General features: G+C 35.8%; 1 protein-coding gene across 2 annotated transcripts in view; it reads right to left on the minus strand.

Annotated features, from left to right (window-relative positions):
- The window catches only part of HNMT (histamine N-methyltransferase), a 46,886-nt gene extending 25,049 nt beyond the window's left edge, over nt 1–21,837 (minus strand). Inside the window, exons 1-3 of one of the 2 annotated variants that reach the window (XM_002749473.7) lie at nt 21,789–21,837; nt 21,389–21,535; nt 15,502–15,554 (exon numbers count right to left, since the gene is read on the minus strand). In XM_002749473.7, coding sequence (XP_002749519.1) covers nt 15,502–15,554; nt 21,389–21,525 — 190 coding nt within the window. In that variant the 5' untranslated portion in view covers nt 21,526–21,535; nt 21,789–21,837. Of the gene's footprint in view, nt 1–15,501; nt 15,555–21,388; nt 21,536–21,693 lie in introns of both variants that reach the window. The other variant, XM_035305015.3, reaches the window with a different exon arrangement.
- Between the last annotated feature and the right edge of the window lie 6,054 nt (nt 21,838–27,891).

Genomic DNA, 27,891 nt, shown 5'->3' on the forward strand with positions numbered 1-27,891 from the left:
CATGCTCAGTTTATAGTCAGTCTCTTCCCACATGTGACTCTTCATGACCATTGTTTGGTCATAACTCTGACAGTTGAGGACTACTTATTTCTGACCTCATAAGGCCTTTAGATACATACACATCAACAGCTGTCTGGGTTAAGGAAAGCCCTATTAAGAAATGACATTAAGTGTTTCTTTCCAAAGAAACAAAGTCTACAGCATTTCCTGTGATAAATAGAGAAATAATTTGTCATCAAAGTAATTTTGATAATTAAACCTCGATTCAAACATAGCATATATATTTTCTTTCTTTATTCTTTTCTCCCCTTTTGTGAGTAGCAAGGTAAATTAATGATTTTTCAATCTGTGCTTGTGATGATGATGTAACTGATTTTCTCAGTTGATCCATGTATTTAATTTTAGCAAAGTTGAACAAATACAAATATGTATCAGCATAAATCAATGGGATACAGAGCACTTCATTTCAATAAATAATGTTTATAAAGATATGCACCAAATTAAAATCTGGGGTTATCTAAACGTGAAAATTCTATCTTTTTTAGATTCTATCACCTTTAGATAACCCCTAATTTTAATTTGATACATGTATTTATATGATTTTAACTTTTTAAAATCTATAATTTGAAATATATCTACAAAAATTTATTCAAATTAATGATTTTCGAAGTGTTCATCTCCCAATTAGAAAAACTTTCAATGGTTACTTTTACTCGTCATCCCCACTGGGTCATGGGGTGCTCGGATATTAGGTTCCACATGGTTCTGGGTGTGTCTATGAGTGTGTTTCTGGATTAGATTAATGTTTGAATCGGTAGACTGAGTAAAGCAGACTACCCTCCCTCATCCAATCAATCCAAGACCAGAAGAGAACAGCTTGAACTGGAATTGGTCAATTCTGGCCTTCAGACTCAGACTGAAATATCAGCTCTTGTTGAGTGTCAAGCCTTCGAGCCTGCTGGCTTTGAGACTACAACTTAGTAGTAGTTGGACTCTCCTGGGTCTCCAGCCTACCCACTGCAGATCTTGGGACTTGTCAGCCTTTACAATCACGTGAGAGAATTTTTTACTTTACATATAAAAGTATATATATATATAATTATATATGTACACATATAATCTTATTGGTTCTGTTTCTCTAGAGAACCCTGACTAATTACTACAGGTCTGAATTTATTCTGTTGTTACTTTATATGCAAATAATTATCCCAAGGAATTTACTAATAAGTATGAAGCAACTCACATTAGCAACAATTTGATCTTTAGCTTACTGTAGTCATTTAACCTCTCTAGGCTAATTACCATATTTACCACTAACACTTGTACCAAATTTACCAATAAGTATCTATTTAAATATCTTTAAAGAAGGGGCACTTTATAATGTGAGTTGTTCTCTCACATACTGGAGACTTACATTTGGCTTTATAAAATCATGTGTATTTGATTTTATAAGTCATGGTTGTGTTATAGTAAATGTTAGTGTACTAAAGATGTGACTATACTTTAGATTATATGTGAACTTTATCCGGTGACTCAAAGAACTGTTCTTCTGAATGGGAGACTTTCTGTTCTGGGTGAGTGCACTAGTAAAAGAGGCTATTAAATGAAATTTTTATTGCTTAAAAATGTGGATAAGTAGGTAGACCGCTGGTTAGGTGGATGTATGAATGCACAGACAGACTCACAGACTGCTACTAGTAAGATAGTTACTTGGATGACTAGAAGAATAAAAGTATGTAGGAAAGAGGGAAGTCACAACTTGGAAAAATAGGTTTTCTAGGTGCTCTGCCGTGACATTTTAAAAAGCACATTTAAAAGGTAGGATATGAAGATAGGCTGGAAGGAAATCCCTAACAAAAGCTCTACCAACCCTCTACTCTTTAGCACATTGTGTGAAATCCTGTTCTTAGAACATGGCTTTAAATTGAACATAAACTTCTACTTGCATCATCGATGGACATACATTTTTGCTATTTGAGATCCCAAGGCAGTCAAGGGATGGAGTTGTAGTGGTTTTATGCATTCTTAATCCTTTTTTAGTTTTTCTTAATTATTCCTGTGGCACTGCCTTTGCACACACCAATTTTGCCCATGAACATTTTAGGCAGATAGTGAGAAGTTGAGTCTTACATGTCATGTCTCTTCTTTCTTAAACTGATCGGTCATTATAAAACTATAATCCTAGTTTGCTACTATTCACAGACAGAGAATAGAACTTCATGAGGTGATTGCTGGTATATCAAATGTTTTATTAATCACATAATGATTATAATTAACTCATGCCAGCCCTAGCCATCTTGGTGTGTAGTGTCCTCTGTTGCTCCTTCCTTCCCATTCAGGCTTGGCTACACAATATTAGAAATGACAGTTTTACTCTGTAGTAGCTGCCCGTGATGACAGAAAGACTTTTCCATAAAGTTTGCTATCTTCCTGGGCTTCACCCAGCGTGGAACTCAGATATACTGTACTATCAGTTCTCTAAATTGAAAATGGATTGTCCAATCTTTTTTTATTTATCCTTATATTGCTGCCAGAATTCTGCATACTTTTCTAGGGTATTTAAATCTCTCCTGAGCTCATTTGCTTATCTACAAAATGGGAAAATACAACTCACAGTTGCTCCTTACATCATATGGTGACCTTTAAAAAGTGTTATTTTTATGAATTTGTTAAGTTTAATTTCCATATGTCAAACTTATAAACAATCTTCAACTGTAAAATCAGGCAAACTGCTAAGTATAGTTAATTACCTCAAAAACTTAATTCCAATATTTACTTATTCTTCAGATTTCGAGATAACCAACAAATACCAAAAATCAAAGCCTGAGACTAGTTTGGGAATTTCGCATGCTACAATGAATGCCTTTCTTTCAATCATACATTCCTAAGAATCCATTATATACCAGGAAATGCTCGCCAAAGGCTTGTAGAGATAATTTCTTAAAAAGTTAATAGGCACATTGACATTGCTCAAACTCATTAGTAATCAAAGAGCTGAAAATTAAAATGGCAATACAGTATCATCTTATGATTGTTGGACTTGCAAAACATCAGAAAGCTAAGGAATGCTAAGTCATGTCAGGGATAGTCAGATAGAGGAAATTTCATCCAGGCCACTGAGAATATAGATCGGTGCAGCCACTATGGAGACTATTTTGGTAACATTTATTCAAATTAAACATATGCATAACCTATGACTCAGAAGTTCTGAATTTAGAATGTAATAAAAATGCATAATCCAAAGAAATTCTTACATAGGTATATAAAGAGATATTGAAGCATATTCACTACAGCATTGCCGGGGCTAGACAGGGGTTGGATGGAAGGCCATAAGGCAGAAAAACTGTGGTGGATGCACAACACTCAGCATTCTGTAACAGTCAGAAACCATAGATCAGGCCAATACTTAGCAACACAGGTTATCTTCAGGGTATGGTACTCAGTGACAGTGCATAAGAGTATTATATCGAGGGAAACCAGAATAGGGCACCTCGACATCTGCCTCTTTGACAAGAAAATTATTTTTGAGCTAAAGGCAATTAAGCAGCAGCAAATAGAGGGAAAGATTTCCCAATCCTCCTGCTTTTTTGCCTAAAGGCAGGATATAAATTCTCCTGTACTGGAGGCAACTCTAGATTCTTACTGGCCCAGAGTTTACACCAGAGGAATCTGCAAACAAATCTTACTCATATTTTCCACCCGTATATTTACCGTCCCATAGTTTCCCATCCTTGGAAGCCTAAATGCATTTTCCTTTGTCCTGTCATTTCCCCACAAATGTATTGTTTATTGTTAAAGGTGCTCTATAAGCCAGAGTTCCAAACCACTACTTCGAGTTACTTTTCCTTGGGGTTTATCCCATAAGATGAGTGCTGCACGTTAATAAACATGATTGTTTACCTCTTATTAATCTTTTGTTACAGAGGCACATCCCAACTAAGAATTCATGAGGGTTGAGGAGGAAATTTTTTCCTTCCCTACAATATACATTGTATGCAATACATGTATATTGTATACAAAATAAACCATAGGAGAGTAGACATATACAGATTGGTAATAAGAAACATTAAGTGCCATAAATTATTACAATATTATTGTGGAATTCTTCAGAGTAAATAGTGAATATACAAAGGCAGCGTTAGTGACTGTAGTGAGGACAGGGGAGGCTGAGCCCAGGGAGAAGAACAGGAAACACTTTGTGGAGGATGTGGAAGATATAACCCTTGAGCTAGTTTGTGTATTCTACTGTTAGCTCTCTTCCTGATTTTGGGTCACATACATTAGACTACTTTAGACTCTAGAACTTTCTCTATAGTAATTATGAGCAACTACACAGGTTCTGCACAATATTTATGAATGAAGTTTTGTGGTCATAGGAAAAAATCACACACTTCAGGAAAAATCCGACCTGGGCTTGGAGATTAGTTCCACTGTCCACTACTTGATAAAATGCGTCTTACACCATCTGAGCCTCGAAATATCTGAACGCTAGCTCCTTCCTTTTTAAAGGAAATCCCCACAGAGTTTCTATGAGATTAAAATGTGATTACATATGTCAAGTGGCTAGTAAAGTGCCTAAAAAATAGTAAGACTTCAATAACACTTAGTCCCTCTATGATTCTGCTTCTAAAATAGATAGTACTTAGGCAGTTTATGTTATTATAGCAAATGAAGGGAAATAAAACAATTTTTGTTAACAAATATTGATAAGAAATTTTTTGGAAGCTAGCTGGCTATAAATTTCTTCAAAATTTAATAAATTTTACTTTAATGAAAACTTGTTTTTTAATCTGCTGAATTGTGGATTTTTTTCTGTTTTGGTTTTTTGCTGATTCTTTTTCCCACTCTTGTGTAATTTTCTACCAAACAGAATATGCTGAATTTTTGACTTGGGAAGTTAATGAAAACTGAATTATTAAAAATCTCCTTCTCTGCAAATCTTAATTTTTGGTACCACCCTGTGCCTCAAATCTGCCACAACCATATAATTAATTTCCATGCCTCCATTCTGGGCTATGTTGACTATTTTACTTAATTTTAAAGTCAGATATTTTTGTGGTTATAGTATCCTGCTTTCACACAAGCCATATTTTAAATGCATCATACTTACATTCAATGAAGGGCATATAATTGAGATATGTGAATGTGGAACTTATAAGTTCAAAAACAAAGAAAAGGAAGTGTCTCATTTTCCAGACAACTATTCTCCACTCTCTTAACTTCAAGAATACGTTTAATAAGATAGCAGAGGAATGTAGCATTTTGAAAAATCCAAACACATTTAATTAAAAATGGAAAAAAATTGTGAAAAAAATAAAGGCCGGGTGCGGTGGTTCATGCCTGTAATCCCAGCACTTTGGGAGGCCACGGATGGTGGATCACTTGAGGCCAGGAGTTTGAGACCAGCCTGGACAACATGGTGAAATTCAGTCTCTACTGAAAATACAAAAATTATCTGGGTATGGTGGCGTGAGCCTGTAATCCCAGCTACTTGGGTGGCTGAGGCACGAGAATCACTTGAACTTGTAAGACAGAGGTTTCAGTGAGCCTAGATCACACGACTGCACTCCAACTTGGGTGACAGAGAAAGACTCTGTCTCAAAAGGGTAATAATAATAATAATAATAATAAGCCTATAGAGAGACAAAACGACTCAAATTTCTTATTCACCAGAATTATCCTATGCAAATGTGTGGGTCTCTCTGTCCTTTAAATTGCATATGTGCAAAATGTGTCTAACATGGCTTATGTTACAGGGTTAGAGGCATTATAAAGATTATAGGTATTATATGGAGATAATTTACCACAGTTTATGATATATAGTAATTACTCAAGAAAGTGAAGCTATTATACATTTATTCAACAAATATTTTTAGCACCTACTAAATGTCAGGTTCTAACTATTAGAGACATAGCAATGAATAAAACAGGCAAAAACACCTAACTTTTATGAATGGTAAGAAGTCCCACAGAGAAAACCAAAGCAACAAAGAAAGAGGGGAAGCTGCGGTGTGAAGGCTTTGCAATTTTTAACTGTCTGGTCAAGTAAACTTCATGGAAAAGGTGACACTTAAAGAGGCTGCAGGAAATTAGAAATGAGGGAAATGAAGATTTGCCTTTCTAAACGGGCAGCTCCAAACAGGCAGCTCCAAATGGCAACTCAGAAGAGCGCTCATCATGTATCTTCATGCCTGGCTTGTCTTTCTGAGGGATCCTACACAAAATGAAACACGAATTCCACTTGAGAACCCTGGAGCTTCCCTGAACGAGAAAATCTGCAGGTCAAGAAAATAGGAGATTCAAGACTGTGGCCATATCTCCTGCCATTTGACTTCAGTCTATTCCTGCTTTATTTCTCATATCAAAATATATATTATCAGTAAAGAAAAATTAATTCTATTACATGTTGCATTAAGATTATTATCATCTTTGTTCACTCTACTAGAATATCAGGCAGAAAAAAAATTGTTTCTAGGAAGAGCGATTGCTCATATAACTCTGTGCTTGGAGATGAAAAATAATTTCAGCTATGGGTTTGCAGCCAGAGTAAGAACAACCTGATTATAAATCGCAGTGTGAAAGATAGAGGATTCCTGACAAGATCCTGTTTTTTCTTTACTTCTCTCTTTCTCTCTTTAGCTCCCTCCAACCCCCCGAGTACCTCAGTATTGAAGTGGTTCTGTCTGTATGAAAATATGAGTATAAAATATTAAAATAACTGCAGAGTTTCAAGAAGGGTATTATAAATACAAATTTAGTCCAAAGGGCGTTACCATTTGTTTTCATGTGTCTTCTGGCCCTTGGTCCAGGAAACCTACTGCCTAAGTGCTTTGCAACTACAGGAAGTCTAAGAAAAGTCATGCAACCAAAAGGTTCTGTAAAACAAACTTAGAGAAAATGCTTCAAAGGGTGCTGTAGACGGATATGTACAGATATTTGATGGAAAACTCAGAAAAGATATGTCAAATACCTCAAGAAACAAAGGATAGCCACCATTCTCTTGATCAGCATCATCCTCACCGTCCTCATAGCTAAAGTGTACTCAGTGCTAGTTACTGAGAATCTGTGGGCTCCAAGGAAAAGCTCTGCTAATCTGCAGCATAGCTGGGATTGCGCTTTAAGTATTGCACAGGTGTAAACTGTTACAGTTGAATTAAAATCCTCTGAAGAAAAACTTTCAGGAAAACACATGTGTTTGGGCAGTGCTTTGGGCTTTAGCTACTTAACTGAAGGAGATAAAAGAGAGGCCAGGGGATCTAGTCCTTACCATCATCTCTCATATATAAAATTATAGTTTTGTTTTTTCTCTCTTTGGCTAAAAATTCATATTGCAGAAAACTTGAGACATAGAGAAAGGTATAAAATAGAAAAGAAATACCTCACTGCTCAATAAAGTAAAAGTGAACATTTTATTGTATTTCTTCCTAAACGTTTATTTTTCTACATTGATCAAATCAAATTTTTTCTTAGTCTATCTAGATGAGATTATTATGTACCTAAATTATTTTGCCTTTCTCACTTGAGAGTTAAACTATGAAAATATCAACACTTATTTTAACGTGTTATTTGTTGTGGCTATACCACATTCTCACAAATAAACATGTGAAATAATTCATTTAATTATTAACCTTTCAAATATAATACAAATAAAATAAAAGTATGCATTTATGTAAAATACATTTATATTTGTATTTATATATACTTTACATATGTGAATATACACAGATATATGTTTATATAAGAAAATATAATTTTACATATAGTTTGTCTCATATATACATAAACTGTACTTTATATATTATATAGGATAATATATAATTAAATATATACTATATATATTAACTATACTATATAACATATAAAGTATACTATATATTATACAATATACTATATTATATAATATAGCATGCTTATATAGTATACTATATAAGTATATTATACAATGTATTGCCAATTATATGTTAAATAATATATAAAATATTACCTGTTATAAACATATTACCTATTATATAATATATAGTATTAAGTATATACATAGTGTATATACTTAAAACTATACTATACTATAGCATAGTATACTATACATTATATAATTATGTAATATATAGTATAGCTTATACTATAGAATTATATAATACTATATAGAATTCTATAATATAGTATAGTTAACATATACACATATAAATCCCTGTACTATATAACTATGGTACAGTTAATATACACACATAAATATAAAATTAACTATAGTCAGTCTCATATGTAGTTTTAGATGCTTTGCTATTGTGAGGAGACTAAAAATGAACCATAAATTTTGATGCAGAAATCTTAATCTTTTTAAGTTAATTCCCGTACTGGGAATTAATGATTGGAATAAGACTATTGATCTGTGATGATATTTTTAAAAACAGTGATAAACAACAACAAAAAGCTCAAGTACAACAGTGGCAGATGATCAGAAAGGATGCAGGCTGGGGAACTGTAGCACAGTCCTAGCAGCCCTCCTGGTGAGGCAAGACCAGTCCAATTGCTGGAGTCCTGGAGACAGGGGGTGGGGAGACAAGGTGGGATGTCCAGGTGAAAGCACTGAAGCAATATCTGGGGCTAGGGTCGTATGGAAGAAGAGTAGATGTTTAACAAGAATTTCAATATTTGTAACTACAGCAGGGCCAGGCCAGTGAGTATGAGATGAAAATCAGAACTGTTCTTGCTATATAATGCCAAATTACTTTCAGGGAAATTTTAATTTCATGTCCTTACCTTTGGCACATGAAAGCTTTCATATCACTGTAACCTCATCAGTATTACATGTTATTGGCGTTTTAAATCTTTTTGAATTATCTTAGTAAAAATTTTAATTTTTCTTTAAGTACATTTTTATATTTTGAATAATATAGCTAATTAAAAAATTTTTTTTGTTATTTTTCTCAGATCGTTATTAATAGAGATTCAGCAGAAGGAGACTCAGGCAATTTATCTCAATCCCTGTCATCCCTCAGTCCCTTTCAGTCATATATTACTAGGTTCACCATCTATAAAATGAAGATAACAACAGGTTGCCTACACCAGAGTTGCATGATGGTGTCTATTAAATTGCAAAATTGTATTCAGTGTGACTGTCCAGAGGAAACTTATTGACTAATTAAAGAGACGACAGACCAAAAAAATGGCACAAAAACTGGCAAGATACAAATTTGTCCTTTAGCAAAGTTACAGATAAACACATGCCACAGACTTTTATATAGATTGCAAATAATCAAACTGGGAATGGAAAACACTCTAACGTTAACAACAACAAAACAGAATGAGGACCTACAACATTGCCTTTTATTAATTTTACCTGTACAAATCCATTGCTGAGTTGTTATTAATTCTAAGGCTTAACTAAGTTTATTTGCTTTTTTAAGTACATAGTCATTTAATTTACAATGATAGCTTTGTCTTCACTCTGTTTATTATTCCTTATTTTGCTGTTTCAAACCTTATTGAATTAGCCAAAACAATCCTGTTTGCTCTGCTTTTAGTGACAATGACTCCAGTGTTCTAACACTATGTTCCATTCTCTCAAATCTGTAATGTATCTGTCTTTAATGATACCTCTATGTTCACTGAAAGATTTAAATACAACGCAATATAATGGGGTAAACTATTTTGGTAAAGTTATGTTCAAAGAATGGATTATGTTTTAATCACATATTTATAAATGCCTTTAATAAAATGATGCCCCAAACAATAACTGTGTTTATCTAAAGTAGTTCTAAATCCTGTAGATTAGTGTATAATCTATATCCTTCTGATAAAGGAGTAACTGCTATTATGCTGCATGTAAGTACACTAGTTTTTACTCATTAGTTATAAGCAATTAAAATCCATTCCAAAAATTACCTGCGGGTCTAGAAACCCCATTAGAATTTCACTTTCTCAATACAATAAACATGGTAATAGCCACACCACTCTGAAAAGAATTCCTACCACCTTTCTAGAAGGTGATTTATAAACAAGATTTCAATATTAAATGCATGTTTAATGGCCCAAAGACACAAGAAATCAGTGCCTGAGTCCCTTCCATAACATATCTGAAAAGTATGTTTCCAACCTATGCTGATATGACTAGAACAACAGATAACTCCTTATCTGCCACGGAATGAAAGTTACTTCCTACTTATGGACAGGTTTGATCATTAACATGCTTTTATACTGAGCCAAGAAATCACTTTCTGAAGCTTTCAACCACTGGCCTTTGAAGGCAAGTATTCTATTTTTTGCCCATCAGAAAATATATGAAAATGGCAATAAGCACAGCCAAATTCTTTTCTCCCGGCAAAAAAAAAACAAAAACAAAAACAAAAAAAACTCAATTCTCTGTATTTTTTCAAGCATTTTAAATCTGTTGATCTGTGTTGTTGGCTTACTATGGATCACTGGTAAACATTAACATTTGCTTCCTGCCACCTCCTAGTTTCTAAACCTGACACACTGGATCATCTGGTTCCTACTTGAATTATATTCATTCTACTACTGTCCAATCAGCTTAATGTATTAGGCTTCTATGTTACCTTAACATGTAATTTATGAAAGGAGACAAGATTAGCAATATGTTAAGGTTAGATTTTAAAATAGCCTGTCATTGCTAAGTACCTAATCTCTCCTGTGAAAGGAAAATAAAATCTTGACCTCAAACTCACTATGTTAAAAGGAAAAGTTACAATCGAGAACTGGGTCATGCAAAAACTGCCTTCCCTTTTGTACCTAAACAGATAGGTGCAATGATAGAAGACCATTCTCCAAGGGGCCCCCCTCCTTTTATATATAGATGTGGAATCAGTAAGTGCTAATCAAAGCCTCACAAGAAAGTGACCACTTACCTTACTACCTACCCTGCTTATTTTTTTTTCCTCCTTCTCCTCCTGCTGCTCTTCCCTCTTAAAATATTGAAGTCCTCAAACACCTCTTTGGAACAAGCACAGATCACAGATGCTACTACAACCTGTATCTCTTTTTCTCAGTTGCATCCTAAACCTTGGCGAAATAAACCTCTAAATTCCTTAAGAGCTGTCCCAGACACTTTCTCCTTTACCATGTTAAGAATTAACTATTAAATCTGTTTAGTACAATTTGTTGGACTGCTAAGGAGACCTAGGTTTTGTTCTGCCATGATGGTCCCCAGGTTTCCTGTTTGTGAAGTGATAGTGTTGATGGTCTCTAAATTTTCTTCTAGTTTTTAATCTCTCTAGAAATGCTGGCATCTATATGTTGCAGAACAAAAGAACCATCAAACTGCTCTCAACATATGTCAGAAAAACTATTACAAAAAATATTATGAGGGTTGATAACACCTGTATTTCATATGTGATTTGCTTGAGTGAATTAAAAAATTATCTATAAACATATGCAATTATTGTTATAGCAATGGTATCATGGTTGAGTTAGTATACAAAGGTTAATGAAAATAGAAGTAGGAACTGGATTAAATGTGATTATTTGAGTTATAGTTCTGTCTAACTCTTAAAAAACTTTCTGGCATTTGAACATAAGAACCAAACAGCAGGGCAGATAAAATGATTATCCTGTAAGCAGAGCCCAGAGCAGAGAGAACACATTGCCCATGACTGCTTTCCAGAACACTTTTTTTAGGTATAAATATATGCACTGTAAATTAATAGAATTCTCTCTTACCAAAAAGAATATGGGTTTCTTTTTTCCCATGTACCATCTAGCATGAAGACAACACTTGTTAGAAGTTGAAGAATAATGAAGCCCCGTCAAGTGGTTTCATTTAAGGAAGTTTCATTTCATTAATGCTGATGGACCCAAAAGCATATTCTATGAGATTCGGAATGTATGCATTACTCTCAAAACCTAAACACAGTTGCAGAAATTAACAACATGAATACTTCAAGACCCTGAATAAAGTAATTCTGGCCATTCATTGTGCCTCATTAAAGCACACAAACTCATATACATAAACATACATGCATAACTTTATACTTCCCAGTTTGGTCTCTGTAAAAGCTATGTAGTCTGTTTTTCTGTTCATGGTTTGTTTTCCTCTTTCTTCCTATTGGATTCACATAATATTTATTTCATTTTCCAAATATTAGAATGTATAATCTATGGATAACAATGTTATTTACCAGTTATAGTCTATTGATATGGTAGATGACTTAAAGAATTTGCCATTTGTTTCCTTTCTTTTGAATTGCTCAGACCCCTAATAATTGCTTGGCTTCTCAACTGAAGTGCCAAGCACCTTTTGCAAAAACCTTACATTCTTTCTTAAACTATGAAAACTCTTTCCACACAAACACCAGATTCAAGAGGAGAGGTTAATCGATAGGACCTATCTGCACCCCCCTCCCTGCTTATGTTTCTGGGGAAAAAAAAATCATATAACTCCCACTCCCCAAAAAACATGAGAATTAAGTGGTATAAAAGTAGCAGTTTCATCTAGGGAGGGTTTTAGCTGGTTTGCTTTCGTATGTTTTTGAAGCATGGTGGGAGAAGCAGTAGCACCATTATGAAGGCTGAGAGAACATTCGCATCAAAGCCATGCTTGTATCTGCATATGCAACCAAGAAAAGAAAGTCGAGGTAGTAAAACCCGTAAACTAAGACAGAAATAGGACCCTATTACAGGAGCTGATGCATTACAGGAGCTGAGAACAAGGGACTGAACAAGATCTATGGCCTCATTTGCTAGGGACTGGAGTTAATGACTGATTTGGAAGGATACTCAAGCCATGGGATGGTATAAAACTCTCAGGCACCCTGTAGATTATGGAATATGTGGGGACACCATTTCTCTAAAATAAGAATAGAAAGTTTCTTGCTGTAGAGTAATGTATTGCTCTGCATAATGCTTGCAGTCAGGCCATAATAGGTGATTAGATAACCATCTCCCAGTTGAGACATAAGCACTCAAACTAACTGAAGTAGCATGTCCTCTCCCCTCAAAACACTGCTCTTTCAATCAATGGACACCTAGACCTAGGGATTTTAAATGCATTGCTTTTGATTTCATATAACTTACTTGGGTAGTGAAAGCTCAGTATCTATAGCTTGAATTTTTCTTAGAGTTTTTCCTTACATTTCTGATTGAGTTCTTATGGAAAGTGACCTTAAAGGGCACTCTCTTTCTCCCCAAGGCAGAGCTTGTTATTACTATGATGTTAGGGTTCTGTCAGAAGAACTCCAAGAGTTGCTCCCTTTATTTTGTTAAGTTCTCTGTATTAGCTTCTATGTGCACCTTTATGTAAGGAATCACTGTGCAAGCCAAATGTTCTTTTCTCTAGATAGCTTATAAGCATCTGGATAAATTTGCATTAGAAATTCAATTAACTTTACATTAAAAGGTCAATTAACTTGGCCATGATAGAGATTGTTTTTAATTACTTTTTCTTGTAGGGCTTCTATTCTTGTCCAAGCTCAAGTGACACTATCAAATGATAGTCTCATTGCCCATTGGTTGCCTGAAACTCATATGCAAAACACACAGGAAATAACTGTCTTGGTTAAATGAATTAATAAGATGTTCTTTGGGCAATTCATCACTATTATAATTTGGGGGACTTAAAGTGTCCATAAGCAATAATACAGTATTTTAGCTTAAACACTCTCTATGATATTGTTCATGATAATCCCCTTCATTATCTGTCTTTGTTAGTTTCTATTTTCTTTGTGAAATATGATAATAAAGTAAAATGATTTTAAGGATTAGTTCTTACTACACTATATGACAGTGTATTTATTGAAAAATGAACAAATAATGACGTTAAAAATCATTGATCTTGGCCGGACGTGGTGGTTTGTGCCTGTAATCCCAGCACTTTGGGCGGCCTAATCACCTGAGGTCAGGAGTTTGAGATCAGCCTGGCCAACATGGTGAAACCTCGTCTCTACCAAAAAATACCAAAATTAGCCAGGCGTAGTGGCGGGCACCTGTAATGGCAGCTACTCAGGAGGCTGAGGCAGGGAGAATTGCTTGAACTCAGGCAGAGGTTGCAGTGAGCCAAGATTGTTCCACTGCACTCTAGCCTGGGTGACAGAGCAAGACTGTCTCAAATCAAAACAAAACAAAACAAAAAAACTCAGTGATCTCATTTCATTAGAGGGCTCTTAGTTAACTTTGTGTTAATATGAGCCACAACTCAATTCATTCATGGGGCACTAGAACACTTACACTTAAGAGATTCAAGGGATTACCACTTTGCATTAAGTTACATAAAACAATAGTGTCCACTTGATACCAAGTTTATCCATTACTGAATTATCACTCAGACAAAAGAACATAACTAAAGATAAATATATAAATAATATGTCTACATAGTTTGTATATTAATGCATTAACCCAAACTTCCAGATGACTAGCCACTTAAAAATAAAGCAAACACTGTTCAGGAGTTGATACAAGGAAAAGTCTTGAGATGAAACTTTCTATTTCACTTTTGCAGAAGGGAATAGCCTTCATCCTCCAGGAGCAATAAGAATGTCCTAAGCACTTTGAAAATGTTACCTATATCACTCTCACTACAACCTTATGAGATAAAATTCATTGTTTCCATTTTACTGATGCTTCAACCAAGATGATACAGTTCATTGGAGGCAGAGTTACCTGTGCCCATCTACTTTTCCAGACTTTCAATTTTCCCCTAGAATAAAAGTGCTGGATCTAAAAGTAATGAGATTATAAAAGGGTGTTTTATTAATCTTTCTTTTGTCTGAGTGATAGTTCAGTAATAGCTACAACTTGGTATCGAGTGGACACTATTGTCACTTGTAACTTAATGCCAAGTGGTAATCCCTTGGATCTCTTAAGTATTCTAGTGAATGAGTTGAATTGTGTGGCTCATAACAAGACAAAGGTAACTAAGCACCCTATGAAAGGGTGCTTAGGAGTGTTCTGAATGCTAGAGGTAATTCTAAGCTTCAGCTTTGGAACTGAGTAAGATGAAGGGAACAGTTTAGGCCAGTGCCACTCAAAGAATGGGGCCTCAGGAATGTAAATTAACTATGTCATTGAGCATATTTTTTCCCCATGGTGAGAATCTCTCAATGAAAAAAGCTGGGCAACAGTTTATACTCCAGTGCACATTTCTAATTTCACATGGACCAAAAACAAGTTGAAACCAGTAACCAACCCATGAACAAGGCTTTAAAGTGACACAAGCTTAAGAAACTTCTTATGGGATTTTCATTTTCTGTGAATATTTAAGTCATTTTGAATAAGAGTTATCCTTAAAGTTATCCTATTTGATTTTTCATTTATCAAAAGAATAAGTCACATCCTTTATTCGCAATAGAGATAGTAATGAAGGTGAATGTCCTAACCCTTCTAAACCTATGAGGGCATTAACTTAGTTGAAGTAATATTTCTAGTTTTAATAAGCTGCTCTCTTCCAAAAGCAAAAAAAAAAAAAAGAGCTTTCCTAAAAAAATGAACAATATTGCCATCACACAGCATGATGTTTGAAGTGAAACACAAACTTTAAAAATATATTATTCATACCTGCACCTCCACCTATGCTTAGAATCTTAATTTCTGATTTTGTGTCTCCAATCCTGAAAGAAAAAAATTATGTAGTTTTAGAAAAATGTGTTAGATTCTTTGTGAAATTGTATTATCTAGTCTAGTTGCAGAGAACAGACAGACTAAAAATACAATGAATGAAAACTAGGCCAACATGAAATGTCCCAATTGTATCAGCAGTTATATTGCAATCTTTAGAGTATATTTCAAAATATAGGTTTTATTTATTTTAACAATCTTGAGCTAGGAGACTTGGAAATGGCAGTATGAACATCTCAGGGGTGCAAAATGCCATTTGTTTGGAGAACAAGAATAGAAAATGTGAAGTTTTGAGTCTGGTCATATGATAAGCCACTCATTGTAGATAAAGGAAAGGCTCAGTTGGTTCCCACTGTCTCTGTAATGTCTACCTTCTTTCGTCTTTTTATTTATTAACCTTCCTTTTAATGAACAGAAGTTTATTAAACATGTATTATGTGTATTCTGTCCTAGGAATTTAAAAAGTAGTTATCATTTTGCTCTCAAAATGAAATGGGTGATAATAAAGCCCTGAATTGTGGCTCAGGTACTAGAAACAGAGTGAAGTAGACATATTGGGCAATAAGCCAGTAGGACTTGCTGTTAGATTGATGTGAAGAGGTCAGAAAAAAATACGAGTGCACAGTGACTTCCCTGTTTCAGGCTTGGATGACTGGGCAAAGGGTGATGCCAAAAAGGAAGCTGAAGAATATAGTTTGGCAGTAAGTTTATGTTTTCTCAGGGCTTTAAAAAAATAAATATGAATTCAGCAGACATTTGGATTTGCAAGATTTAAGCTGGGAGGAGAGAAATCAGGGTCAACGACGTATTCTGGAAAATTATTATCATAAAGTAATGGTCAATGCTAGAAGAGCAGATTCCGTCATCCAAAGATGCGGCAAAGTTAGATTGGTGGTGGATGGTGATGCAATACCAGCTTCTAAAGATCGCTGGATTGTAAAGAATACACAAAGGAGACAGAGAAGAAAAGAAATAAAGAACAGAGAGGTACCGGGATAATTGGAGGCAGAGGAAGCCTTTTGTCATGGCAAAAGCAGCAGAGTATACTACTTAGAAAAGGAAAAATCTCTATCGAATTTGGTAGTATGAGTGCCTTTAATAATAGCAGTTTTGAAAAAAAGAGTGAGGACTGAAGTCAGATGGCAATGGGATTAAGGGTGAGCTCAAAAATGAAGAGGCAGATTTAGAGTCTGTTGAAACAGATGAAAGAGAGAAGAAAAAGAGATGACAGCTATATAGGTGAAACATGAAGAGGAAAAGATGCTCTTTCTTTGGACTGTAGGATGGTAAACAAATCTGTGTTTTGTCTACAGTACAAGAGCCTGCACAGTCACAGGATAGGGATAAAGGTTGGAATAAGGTTCTGAAGGAATTTTGCAAAGTCTACGGTCGATAACACCTATAAATCAATTGCCTTCTTCAGTTCTAATTGTCTTCTAACTCATAATCCTGAGTCCTAACATACCCATTTCTATCTAAACCTTTTGTTTATTCTTTAAAATGCTTGCATCTATGACACCTTAGGGAGGCTATGAAGCAGAGCACCCAAGTTGAAATCCCAGGTTACAGATATGTTACCTTGAGCAAGTTAAATTTGCATCTCTGTGAAATAAGTGAATAATACCACCTATCGTATAAGATGACGATGATGATGATGACTGTCACAAGGCTGAAGTGCAGTGGCGCAATCTCGGCTCACTGCACCCTCCGCCTCCTGGGTACAAGTGATTCTCTGGCCTCAGCCTCCCAAGTAGCTGGAATTACAGGCAGGAGCCATTGGGTCCAGCTAATTTTTTGTATTTTTAGTAGCGGATGGTCTCTGTCTCCTGATCTCGTGATCTGCCCACCTAGGCCTCCCAAAGTGCTGGGATCACAGGCATGAGCCACTGAGCCTGGCCTCTTGTAGGATTATTAATAACTGTTTCTAACTCATGGAGAAGCTGTGAGAATTCAATGATTTAATTCATGTAAGTCTCTTAGAAATGTATTAGCACATGACAAGCACTCCACATGTATTAGCAATTATTATAATTCTAGGCACACATAAGTAAGTGATTTCTGTGAATTAACTCTTTGAATCAAAACTCCTCTGAGTTAGATACTATTATTCATCCCATTTCACATATTATAATGACATCAAATAATTACTGAAGACTTACTATTTTCCAGTCAAGGATTTAAATGTTTCATATGTAACAACAATAACCAACTTTATAATTTATAGCTATATGCTATAACTTTTCTTGCCCCCAACCTCTCTGCCCCACCATCTATCCCCAAAAAGGGGATTGAAGAATTCCTCTATAGGGAAACAAATCATCTCAGTGATAAAGTTAACATGATTTTACATCTGAGGATCTCCCAGGAAAGAGCTGAGTCCACACTCAATTATTCAGTGAGCTATTCACTCAACAGACCCTGCCCTGACTTATACAAAAAGAATCTGACTACTTTTTAGTGCCTCATTATTTGATTGAATAGAAATCCAAGGCTCATCAGGTGGCTGGGGAGCTGCTTAACATAAGGAAACAGATACTGAAAGAGACAGAGAGAGCGGAGGAACATTTTGTAATAAATAAGATTTTACATCTGGGAATGATGAAACGAATGCTATAAAAACATTATTGGAAATTAAAAATATAATAGTAAAAAGTTAATAGATGGGTTGAAAGAGAACGTTATAGAAAACTGGAAATGCAAGAAAATTAGGTAATCAATCCAGGAGGTATTTGATGAATAGAAGTTCCAGAAAAATAAAACAGAGGAAAGGAATGATTACCATGGTTCCTTGTAATGAAGGATCTGAATGTCAGTTGAAATAGCCGAGGAGAGTACCAACAAAATGGGTAAAAAGAAATCATTTCACAGCTCACTATTTTAAAATATCAGAATTGTAGAGATAAGAAGATTCTAAAAACTTCAAAGTAGAGTAAACAAAACAACACATAACAATGTAAAGATTATTCCACATGTCAAAGATGAGAATTTCGAGTAGCATTTGATTTCTTTTTTTCTCTTTTTTGAGACAGGGTCTCACTCTGTCATCCAGGCTGAGTGCAGTGTCCCAGTCATGGCTCACTGAAGCCTTGATCTCTGGGACTTAAATGATCTTCTCTCTTCAGCCTCTGGTGTAGCTGGTACTATAGGTGCATGCCAACTTGCCCATCTAATTTTTTTATATTTTGTAGAGATGGAATCCTGCTATGTTGCCCAGGCTTGTCTCAAACCCCTAGGCTCAAGTAATGCTCCAGCCTGAGCCTCCCAAAGTTCTGGGATTACAGGCATGAGCCAACATACCTGGTCAGTACTTGATTTGTTAACAGCAGTTCTGGTATTTAAAAGACAATGGAAAAGTACCTTTAGATCTATGATACAAAATCATTTTCAGTATAGAGTTCTATAACCAATCAAATTGTCTAACAATGAGCGTAGAACAAAGGATTTTTAAACATACAAAGTCTCAAAAAGTTTACCTCTCATTCACTCTTAAAACTCTTAAAAATTAGTTCAGGAAACAAAGGACTGAGGAAACAAAAGAAAGATATGAGATACAGAATCAGGAAATCAAATATTGGTGAAAGAAAGAAAGTGAAATAAACTCCCTCCTCAATAGTTGTATAACAGACCAAAGCAGATCTTCCTAAACTGAAAAAAGGAACAGAGGGCTTAGCTCCAGAAAAGTTGTTCCCTTGAGGTAAAACAAACAGATTCCTTGATATGTTTGCATATATTGAGAGGAGATTAATATAACTGCCTGGAGATCAAAATAGTACTAGGTACATAGAGAACTAAGAAAATAAACTAAAATCAAGGCAATAGTAAACTCTAGGGAAAACAAAAAGTTGTACATAAAAGGAAATGTAATGATAGTCTAATATATTGAATTATTAATAATATGTGTACATAGGCAAAATGATATAAAACACTCAAATTATTTAACCAAAATTTTGACTAAGTATAGTGATATGATGGGGGGGAAATGTGCGTGCTTACTTAGTTATTTTAATACAGCAAAATGAAGAAATAGAACAATAGCATGCTATTTTAAATTATAAAAGAAAATTCCATAAATAATAAAAAGATTTCAAAGTCCTGAAAGAGGTTGTTTCTGGAGAGTGGGAATCAAGAATGGAGTGGGTGAGGTTTATTATAGGCCCCACCCACTTTAGAACCATTTGATGGTATTTAGAACCATTTGATATTTAAAATATGAGCATGTCTTGCTGTAATAAAAAATTAAATAGGCTCAGTCCACACTCAATTAGCACAGTAACCCACGAACTCAACAAACCTTGCCCTTACATACACAAAGCAGATCCTAATCACTTCTTGGTACTTTGTAACTCACAGACAGCTTTAAGCAACAATTTTAAAGCTCCTTCAGCTATACCTTATTTCAAACACTACCTTCAGGAAAAAATTACTTAGTAAATAAATGACACTGAGTCAGATCATTCCTAACTATATACTACTGTTATAAGACAAACAGTATGCCCTTACGAATTTTTCAGTCTTTCACAGATTTTATAATATTTCCAGTTAGATTTAAACTCTGAAGATAAGGAAGGGGTCATTCATCATTTATTATATTATATCCATCTGCGGTACCTCTTCAAATCAAATTGTGTATGGCTGAAGAAAACCAAGGATCTGGTAAGCTACAGACTTTGAGCAAATAATTTTTGTACTGGAAAAGAATTGAGAAATTAACTCATTACCTCTAACTTCAGATATGATTCAAGAAACCCAAAGAGGTTAACCACAATTAGTTCCTAGGTGAGAAGTTGTCTGTATTTGCTCTTTGCTTTGAGGCTTGCATCCTTATCCTATTACATATTAATTTTTAATAGATAATGTTCTATTTTTTGGAAGCTAACATTTAAAATCTGAATCATATTAAATAGAAAGAGAAATAAAATTTTATATACATCTAACAAATGCCTGCTCTAGTCAGACAGAGGTACTGCCCTGGTGAAAGAATTTCAGGCCTACAATAGAGAAATTCAGCAAAAGCTAAATACCAGTTTCTTTTGCTGTTTGCAAATTGGATCCATAGTCATTTCTTCCCAGTTTCCCATTATTATTTCCTGAAGCAGAGTGAGTTACAGCAAATCACCCCCAGATAGGTGATTTGATTATCTTTAGCATGTGGAATCTATTACTCTCATAATGCTTATCAGCTCTGGCACAAATTGAACACATTAATCACTCAAAAAAAAAAAAAAGAAATCTGTAAGAAGGATAGGAAACAGTGAGTTTCACTGATAATGGAAAAATGTTCTTTTTTTAAGGAACACATTGCTAATATTAAGTTGAAAGAAAAAGACAATTTTGGGGAAGAGAGAACTGTAACAATGGATAAGGAAGATGAATTTAAATGGATATTATGAGAACTGAGGCGTTCAATCCTCAGGGGCAAATCGTATTTGGCAATTATTTATATTTGATTCTAATGAAAACCAGACTCCCTCTGGGACTTTTTTGGGATGTAAAATTTGGAGGAGGGCTGAAAAATCTGAGTTCAAAGATTAGCATCTTATCTTTTCCCAAATGAACATGGATTTGTGCCTTCAAATGGTTAACGCTTATCTCTGCAGCTGGAAATACAGCACAAATCGGAGCCTTCGAGTGTTTAAAGCAAACGTGGAACCAAAGCACTGCAGGAGAAAGGGAGGGCAGGGCAGCCCGGAGGGGACGAGGGGAAGCTGCTATCAGTAACTCGCCCTTATCCCGGTGCCCAGCCTGTGAGGCTGAGCAAGACCCATCTATCACTGACGCACAGCGAGTCTGAGGCTTGTCCCTTTGACAACAATGTCCCTTTTGTTACCTTGCTATTATGCCTGGCAGCTTCTTGTCCATGAATTCCAGCATGCACTGGTGTTCCGTGGAATGGTTGAGAAACCTCCGAAAGGATTCAACATATCTCCCGTGGTCAGAAAACAAGCTCCTCATGGAAGATGCCATATTTGGTTTTCTGAAAAAGACAGAGTGGGAAGCAGGGTTTAACTTCCCTTCCTTCTCTTCCCAGTTCCCTCTTTCTTTCCCCACCCCCACCAGTTTCTATTAAAAAAAAAATGCTAAGCTTGTTTTGAATTTAACATGCAACAAAGGCTGTCGTGCAGAGCTCATTACTGCGTCAGTATTTGCACAGGACTTTGCACTGATATTTTAACCCCTACACGATTGTTTTCTAAGAAATAGAAGTACTAAAGCAAGGCAGTAAATACACTGCTAAAACTTGTTTCCAAACTCCTGGTGTTCAAAAGTCATAAAAACAGACTGTATTCGAATCACTTCCTGTTTTGTCAGCAAAGCCACAAGTAAGCTCCAAGTGGGAAAGTGACTGCTTAAAGTGGCAAATGCCAGGATAAAGAGGACAGCTACACAGCAGTCTCAGAAATCCACAGCGGTGAAATCATTGACCAAAGACTGTCATCTGCCTCTGTGCTTTCTACAGGATTGTTTGGAGCCTTCACCTCCCTTAGCACTAGAATTTTAAACTTATCTGCTGTATTTCTTCAAATGCTGATTTGCTGTAACTCAGAAAGTATCTTAAGAGGAAGTCACCAAGGAGGAGACCAAGAACTAATAGCTAGAAGGTGTCAGAAAGCCGCATTTGGGGAGAGAGTGGTGAGAGAAAAGTCTTGGAGCAAGAATGCAGGACACCAGGGTAAAAGCCCAGCCCATAGAATCCATTCCGAAATGCTCTGAACACAAGGTCGTAGATACTTCACTTGTCTGGATGAGCCTTTGGAAACCCGGTGGTGTCACCCACCAGAAGACCCACAGTTTGAGAGTACCCACATAGTCTTTTTCCCAGGAAGTGGTCTTTAAGAAGGCCATCCTTTATCCAATATTGGATTGTTAATAACAGCATCCAACTCGTGGAGGAGTTGTGAGGATCAAATGAGTTAACTCATAAAAGTCTCTTAGAAATATGTCTGCTTAAACCATCCCCTTCTTCTCATTGAGTTCCCAAACTGCCCTCTAAGCATTCAAAACACTCCCCAACTCCCTTTTATTATTATGCTTTGTTTTCACTATTCTTAGAGCCAGTGTGTTTACCCTAGGGGAAAATGGACCATCAAGACAGGCAGATTGCCATGGATGACTCTGCCCTTAACAAACTGTGACTCTGGCTGAAACATAAACTGCAGTTTGCTCATCAGTAAAATGGGGACAATGAATTTTATCTCATAGGGTTGTAGTGAGAATAATATAACTAATGTTTAAAAAGTACAAGCCAGTCCCTTCTGCAAAAAAAAAAAAGACAAAAATAGTTGTTGCTTCATTAACATTGAAATTTGAGTTTCATATCATTTTTACATGTCATGAAATATTACCCTTCTTTGAATTTACTTCAACCGTTTAAAAATGTAAAAGTTATTGTTGGCTCATGGGCTGCACAAAAACAGGTGGTTAGAGCTGGGTTTGTCCACAGGCCCTATTTGGCCAAGCCCTGATTTAGCTCCTCTGGCCTTCACTCATCCTTGGATAAGGTCTTGGCTAGTTCCCTACTCCCATCTCTATCCAACCAGCCTTCCCTTTCCTCAAATTGGCTTTCACAAACTTATGCTTCTATTATCATCTTCCATTTCTCTTTAGAACTCAATCCAAATCACTCATTCATTCATGTGTTCATCTATCTTTTTTGTTTCGTTTTAACCCAAACCAGAAATGGCCAATAATGTATTCGTCATTTGAATAAATGTTTAGTATGAGTTCCTCTTTGCTATTCTGCTGAGGAGTACTCCTGGCATGACTTTCTTTTGGAAAGCTGTTGCCAAGACTTCCCTTAACTGGAATTTGGTCTTCTGAGACCATCACTTCCCTCGCTTGCCGTCAAATCTTCTCCAACAGAGCCTGTTCATGTGGATTCCATTGAGGACTTCCTTTCCCTTCCCACTGTTTCCATCCTACTTGAGATTCTCTTTACTTTTCACTTATTGTGCTATTTTAAAAAAAAAACAAAAACCTTTTCAGTTCAAGTGCACATGTGCAGATTTGTTACACAGGTAAACATGTGTCATGGAGGCTTGTTCCACAGATTATTTCACCATCCAGGTATTAAGCCTGGCACCGATTATTTTTCCTGATCCTTTCCCTCTTCCCACCCTCTACCTCCTGTAGGCCCCAGTGTGTGTTGTTCCTATCTATGCTTCCAAATTTTCTCATTATTTAGCTTCCACTTATAAGTGAGAACATGCAGTATTTGGTTTTCTGTTTCTGCATTAGTTTGCCAAGGATAATGGCTTCCAGTTCCATCCATGTCCCCACAAAGTGCATGATCTCATTCTTTTTTATGGCTGCAGAGTATTCCATGGTATACATACAAAACATTCTTTGTCTAGCCTGTTATTGATGACCATTTAGGTGGATTCCATGTCTTTGCTATTGTGAATAGTGCTGCAATAAACATTCCTGTGCATGTGTCTTTATAATAGAACAATTTATATTCCTTTGGGTATATACCCAGTAATGGGATTAGTGGGTTGAATGGTATTTCTGTCTTTAGGTCTTTGAGGAATTGCCACACTTTCTTCTATAATGGTTCAACTAATTTACACTCCCACCAACAGGGTGTAAGTGTTTCCTTTTCTCCACAACCTTGCCAGCACAATACTTTTTTTACTTTTTCGTAATAGCCACTTTGACTGGTGTGAGATAATATCTCATTGTGGTTTTGATTTGCATTTCTCTAATAATCAGTAATGTTGAGGGTTTTTTTATATGATTGTTGGCTGCATGTATGTGTTCTTTTGATAAGTACGTATTCATGTCCTTTGTCTACTTTTTAATGTTTTTTTCTTATAAATTTGTTTACGTTCCTTATAGATGATGGATACTAAACCTTCGTCATATGAATAGTTTGCAAAAGTTTTCTTTCATTCTGTGGGTTGTCTGTTTACTCTCTTCATAGTTTATTTTGCTGTGCAGAGGCTCTTTAGTATAATCAGATCTCATTCGTCAATTTTTGCTTTTGTTGCAATTGCTTTTGGTGTCTTCATCATAAAGTCTTTGCCCTTGTGTATGTCCTATATGGTACCATGGTACTGCCTAGGCTGTCTTCCAGAGTTTTTATAGTTTTGGGCTTTATATTTAAGTCTTTAGTCCATCTTGAGTTAGTTTTTGTATAAGGTGCAAGGAAGAAGTCCAGTTTCAATATTCTGCATTTGGCAGTTATCCTATGTTGTGCTTTTTTTTTTTTTTTTTTTTTTTGGCTTTCCTGCTTTAGGAATCACACAGATCCTAACCAATTTTATTGCCACTGTCAACTTCAACTTCATGTTTTTTGTTTTATTGTGTTTTGAGAGGGAGTTTTGCTCATTGCCCAGGCTAGAGTACAATGGCACAATCTCGGCTCACTGCAACTTCTGCCTCCTGGGTTCAAGCAATTCTCTTGCCTCAGCTTCCCAAGTAGCTGGGATTACAGGTGCCGACCACCATGCCCAGCTAATGTTTTTATTTTTATTTTTTTAGTAGAGACAGGGTTTCGCCATGTTGATCAGGCTGGTCTCTAACTCTTGAAACTTCATGCTTTTTTAAAAAGTAAATTTATATAAAGACACTCTTTTCTTTCCCTCATAATGTTTAGACTGACCCCAAGTTAAGTAAAAGGTCCATTCTGCAGCCCCTGAATAATTGAAATTGTGTCACACTTATCTCTAGTTTTGCCTTTATATTCCCTTCAAATTGTGCTGCTTCTCTGGATATGTTCCTATGCTTTTTTGCCTATAGTCTGTCCTCACAATCGTCCCTTCTGTAACATTCTGCTTCCTTCCTTACCTCACCCATTGAAATTGTTTCCATTCTTCATATGCTACCACTTTCATATAGCCTTCCATATTTCCCTCAAAATAATCACCATTCATGCTCATAATTTCTGAGATTCTTGCAAGCATTCATCCTTGTGTTATTGTTGTTTAATATATTTGCCTTAGCTCCCCTGCTTATCCCCACGTGACTTAGCTCATAACGACAGGAACTGAGTCACAGCTGCTTTCCCTGATGTGTTACCCAAAGTAGGCTTTTAGTTCTTTTTTAAATAATTAAGAATATGCTTGAACATTTCCACTATTGAGATGTTCTCTTGTGCCAAGAATTGTGTGGATCTTTTCAAATTTAATGTAGGGTTTACTTTTGGCGGTACCTCTATCAGCTTCCCCCTATAACAGATGAGAAAACCTAGGTGTCTGAGAGATTAAACCACCTGGCCAAAAAATTGCAGGAATCGCGCCTGTCAAACCCCAGGACTGTCAAACTCCCAATCTCACAAAAATCTTTATAGTCAGCCAAAACCTGCTGCTCTGTAATTCTTAGATAGTACTCCTATTTCTGGTGGCTCAAACTAAAAAGAAATAATCCAGTTCTTTCTCCATATAACAACCGTTAAATCAAACTTGAAATCAACTGTTAGGACAACCTTACTCCCCCAGGTGTCTTTTTCATAGTTCCTAATTATGTATTCTACAATATAGCATTATACAATTCATTACTCTGTCCCCTCCATTGGAAAGATTCTAGTTTTCTGGGTTCCTTGAAAAGGTGATGTTTGAAAATAAATGCAATATCCTCAATGCTACTTAAAAGTGTAGATTTATTTTCCAGACATACACTAGTGTTTCCCAATATTCTGCCCAACCCAACTTCTTTCAGATTTTACACTGCAAAAAATGGGTTCCATGGTCAAATAATTTAAAAACTGCTGAATTCAGTAGTTTCCTCTGGATATTCATAATGGACATTAGTGTATTAAAGATTCATAAAACCAGCCAGACATGGTGGCTCATGTCTGTAATCCTAGAACTTGGGGAGGCCAAGACGAATGGAACACCTGAAGTCAGGAGTTCGAGACCAGCCTGACCTGTAACATGGTGAAACCCTGCCTCTACTAAAAATACAAAAATTAGCAGGGCATGGTGGCAAGTGCCTGTAATCCCACTACTTGGGAGGCTCAGGCAGGAGAATCTTTTGAACCCAGGAGGCAGAGGTCATGGTAAGTTGAGATTTCACCACTGCACTGCAGCCTGGGTGACAGAGTGAGACTCTGTTTCAAAACAACAACAACAACAATAACAAAAAAAAAAATTCATAAAACCTTTGTCACATATCCTTTCAGATGCAAATATATCATGGGAATGGCATTTCTCTGATTAGTCTTGCAGCCTCCTCAAAAGAAAAATAAAAGAAGAAATCTTGTTGCTTTCAGCATGATTTGTGTTTGATTAAATGTTGGTTTCAGCAATCACAACTTCCTTTTAAAATTGCATATAGAATATCTGTTTCATAATCCATACTGCATCTGGAATTTCCTTCTAGCTGGCTCGTTGGAATTACTGAATCTTGAAATTTGTTTTTCCTTTTTTTGGAAAATTGAAGCAACAATCTAATGCATCTATCATGCCATGCTTTTCCAAAGCTACCAGCAATGACATCAGCATTGCTTTGATAAACTCTTTCAGCACATTGACATGTAATTTTTTTAGACCTTAAATTATTGTCTAATTCAAAATTCTTATTTATTTTCTTGCCTATTTTGGGCTTCCATCCCTATTATCTACCAGTTATGAAGCTGCTGCTGTGCCAAAGTGCCTTATATATTTCTAACCTTCTGAGATGGAACTATTGATACCATCAAGGGAGACTCAGATCACATAACTCCTAAGAGAAGGGCCTGGATCCAAATTAATGTTTGATTCCAAGGCTCATTAAAAAAAAAATGCAGCATACTACCTCTCACCACTCTGTGTCTTTCCTCTCTGAAGATTATTTTCCATGTTACAGAAGATAAGAACAAAGAAATAGTGGAGTAATTCTGTGTTCTTTCTGTCACCATTTAATAGAATGTTATCTGTTCTAGGTTAAAAAACAAAGGCTTTCCCTTGTTTGTTCTTCTTGCTCTGTGTGTGGTATACCGAAAAATAAGTGAACAAAAGAGAAGAAAAAGCAATAGCAAAATCTTCAGGACGCATTTTCTTGTAATCAGCATTCTTCAGATATTTCTGCTCATCCCGGTCTTTAGTCTCCTGAACACCATGCTCACTGGTCTAGCTTCTTATTCTTATGCCCATCATCTCAGTAGCATAATACATAGGTATATGTTAATAGCAATATTGTTGAAATATCTTAGTCAAATGGGACAAAGAATCCCATTTTCTCCTCACTTGACAAGACTGGAGGAAGATGGTATTTTATACAAATTGACTGATTTACTTGCTCTGCTAACTTATTTGAAATTTTTCAGGAAGCTTGACCCAACTGTAGTCTCAAAGGAAGGGTTGAAATTATAGCACATAAAATTTTAGAGGTTGATTAGACTGGTAATTTCAG

This window comes from Callithrix jacchus, chromosome 6 (assembly GCF_049354715.1).
Source record: "Callithrix jacchus isolate 240 chromosome 6, calJac240_pri, whole genome shotgun sequence".
Lineage (NCBI taxonomy): Eukaryota > Metazoa > Chordata > Mammalia > Primates > Cebidae > Callithrix > Callithrix jacchus.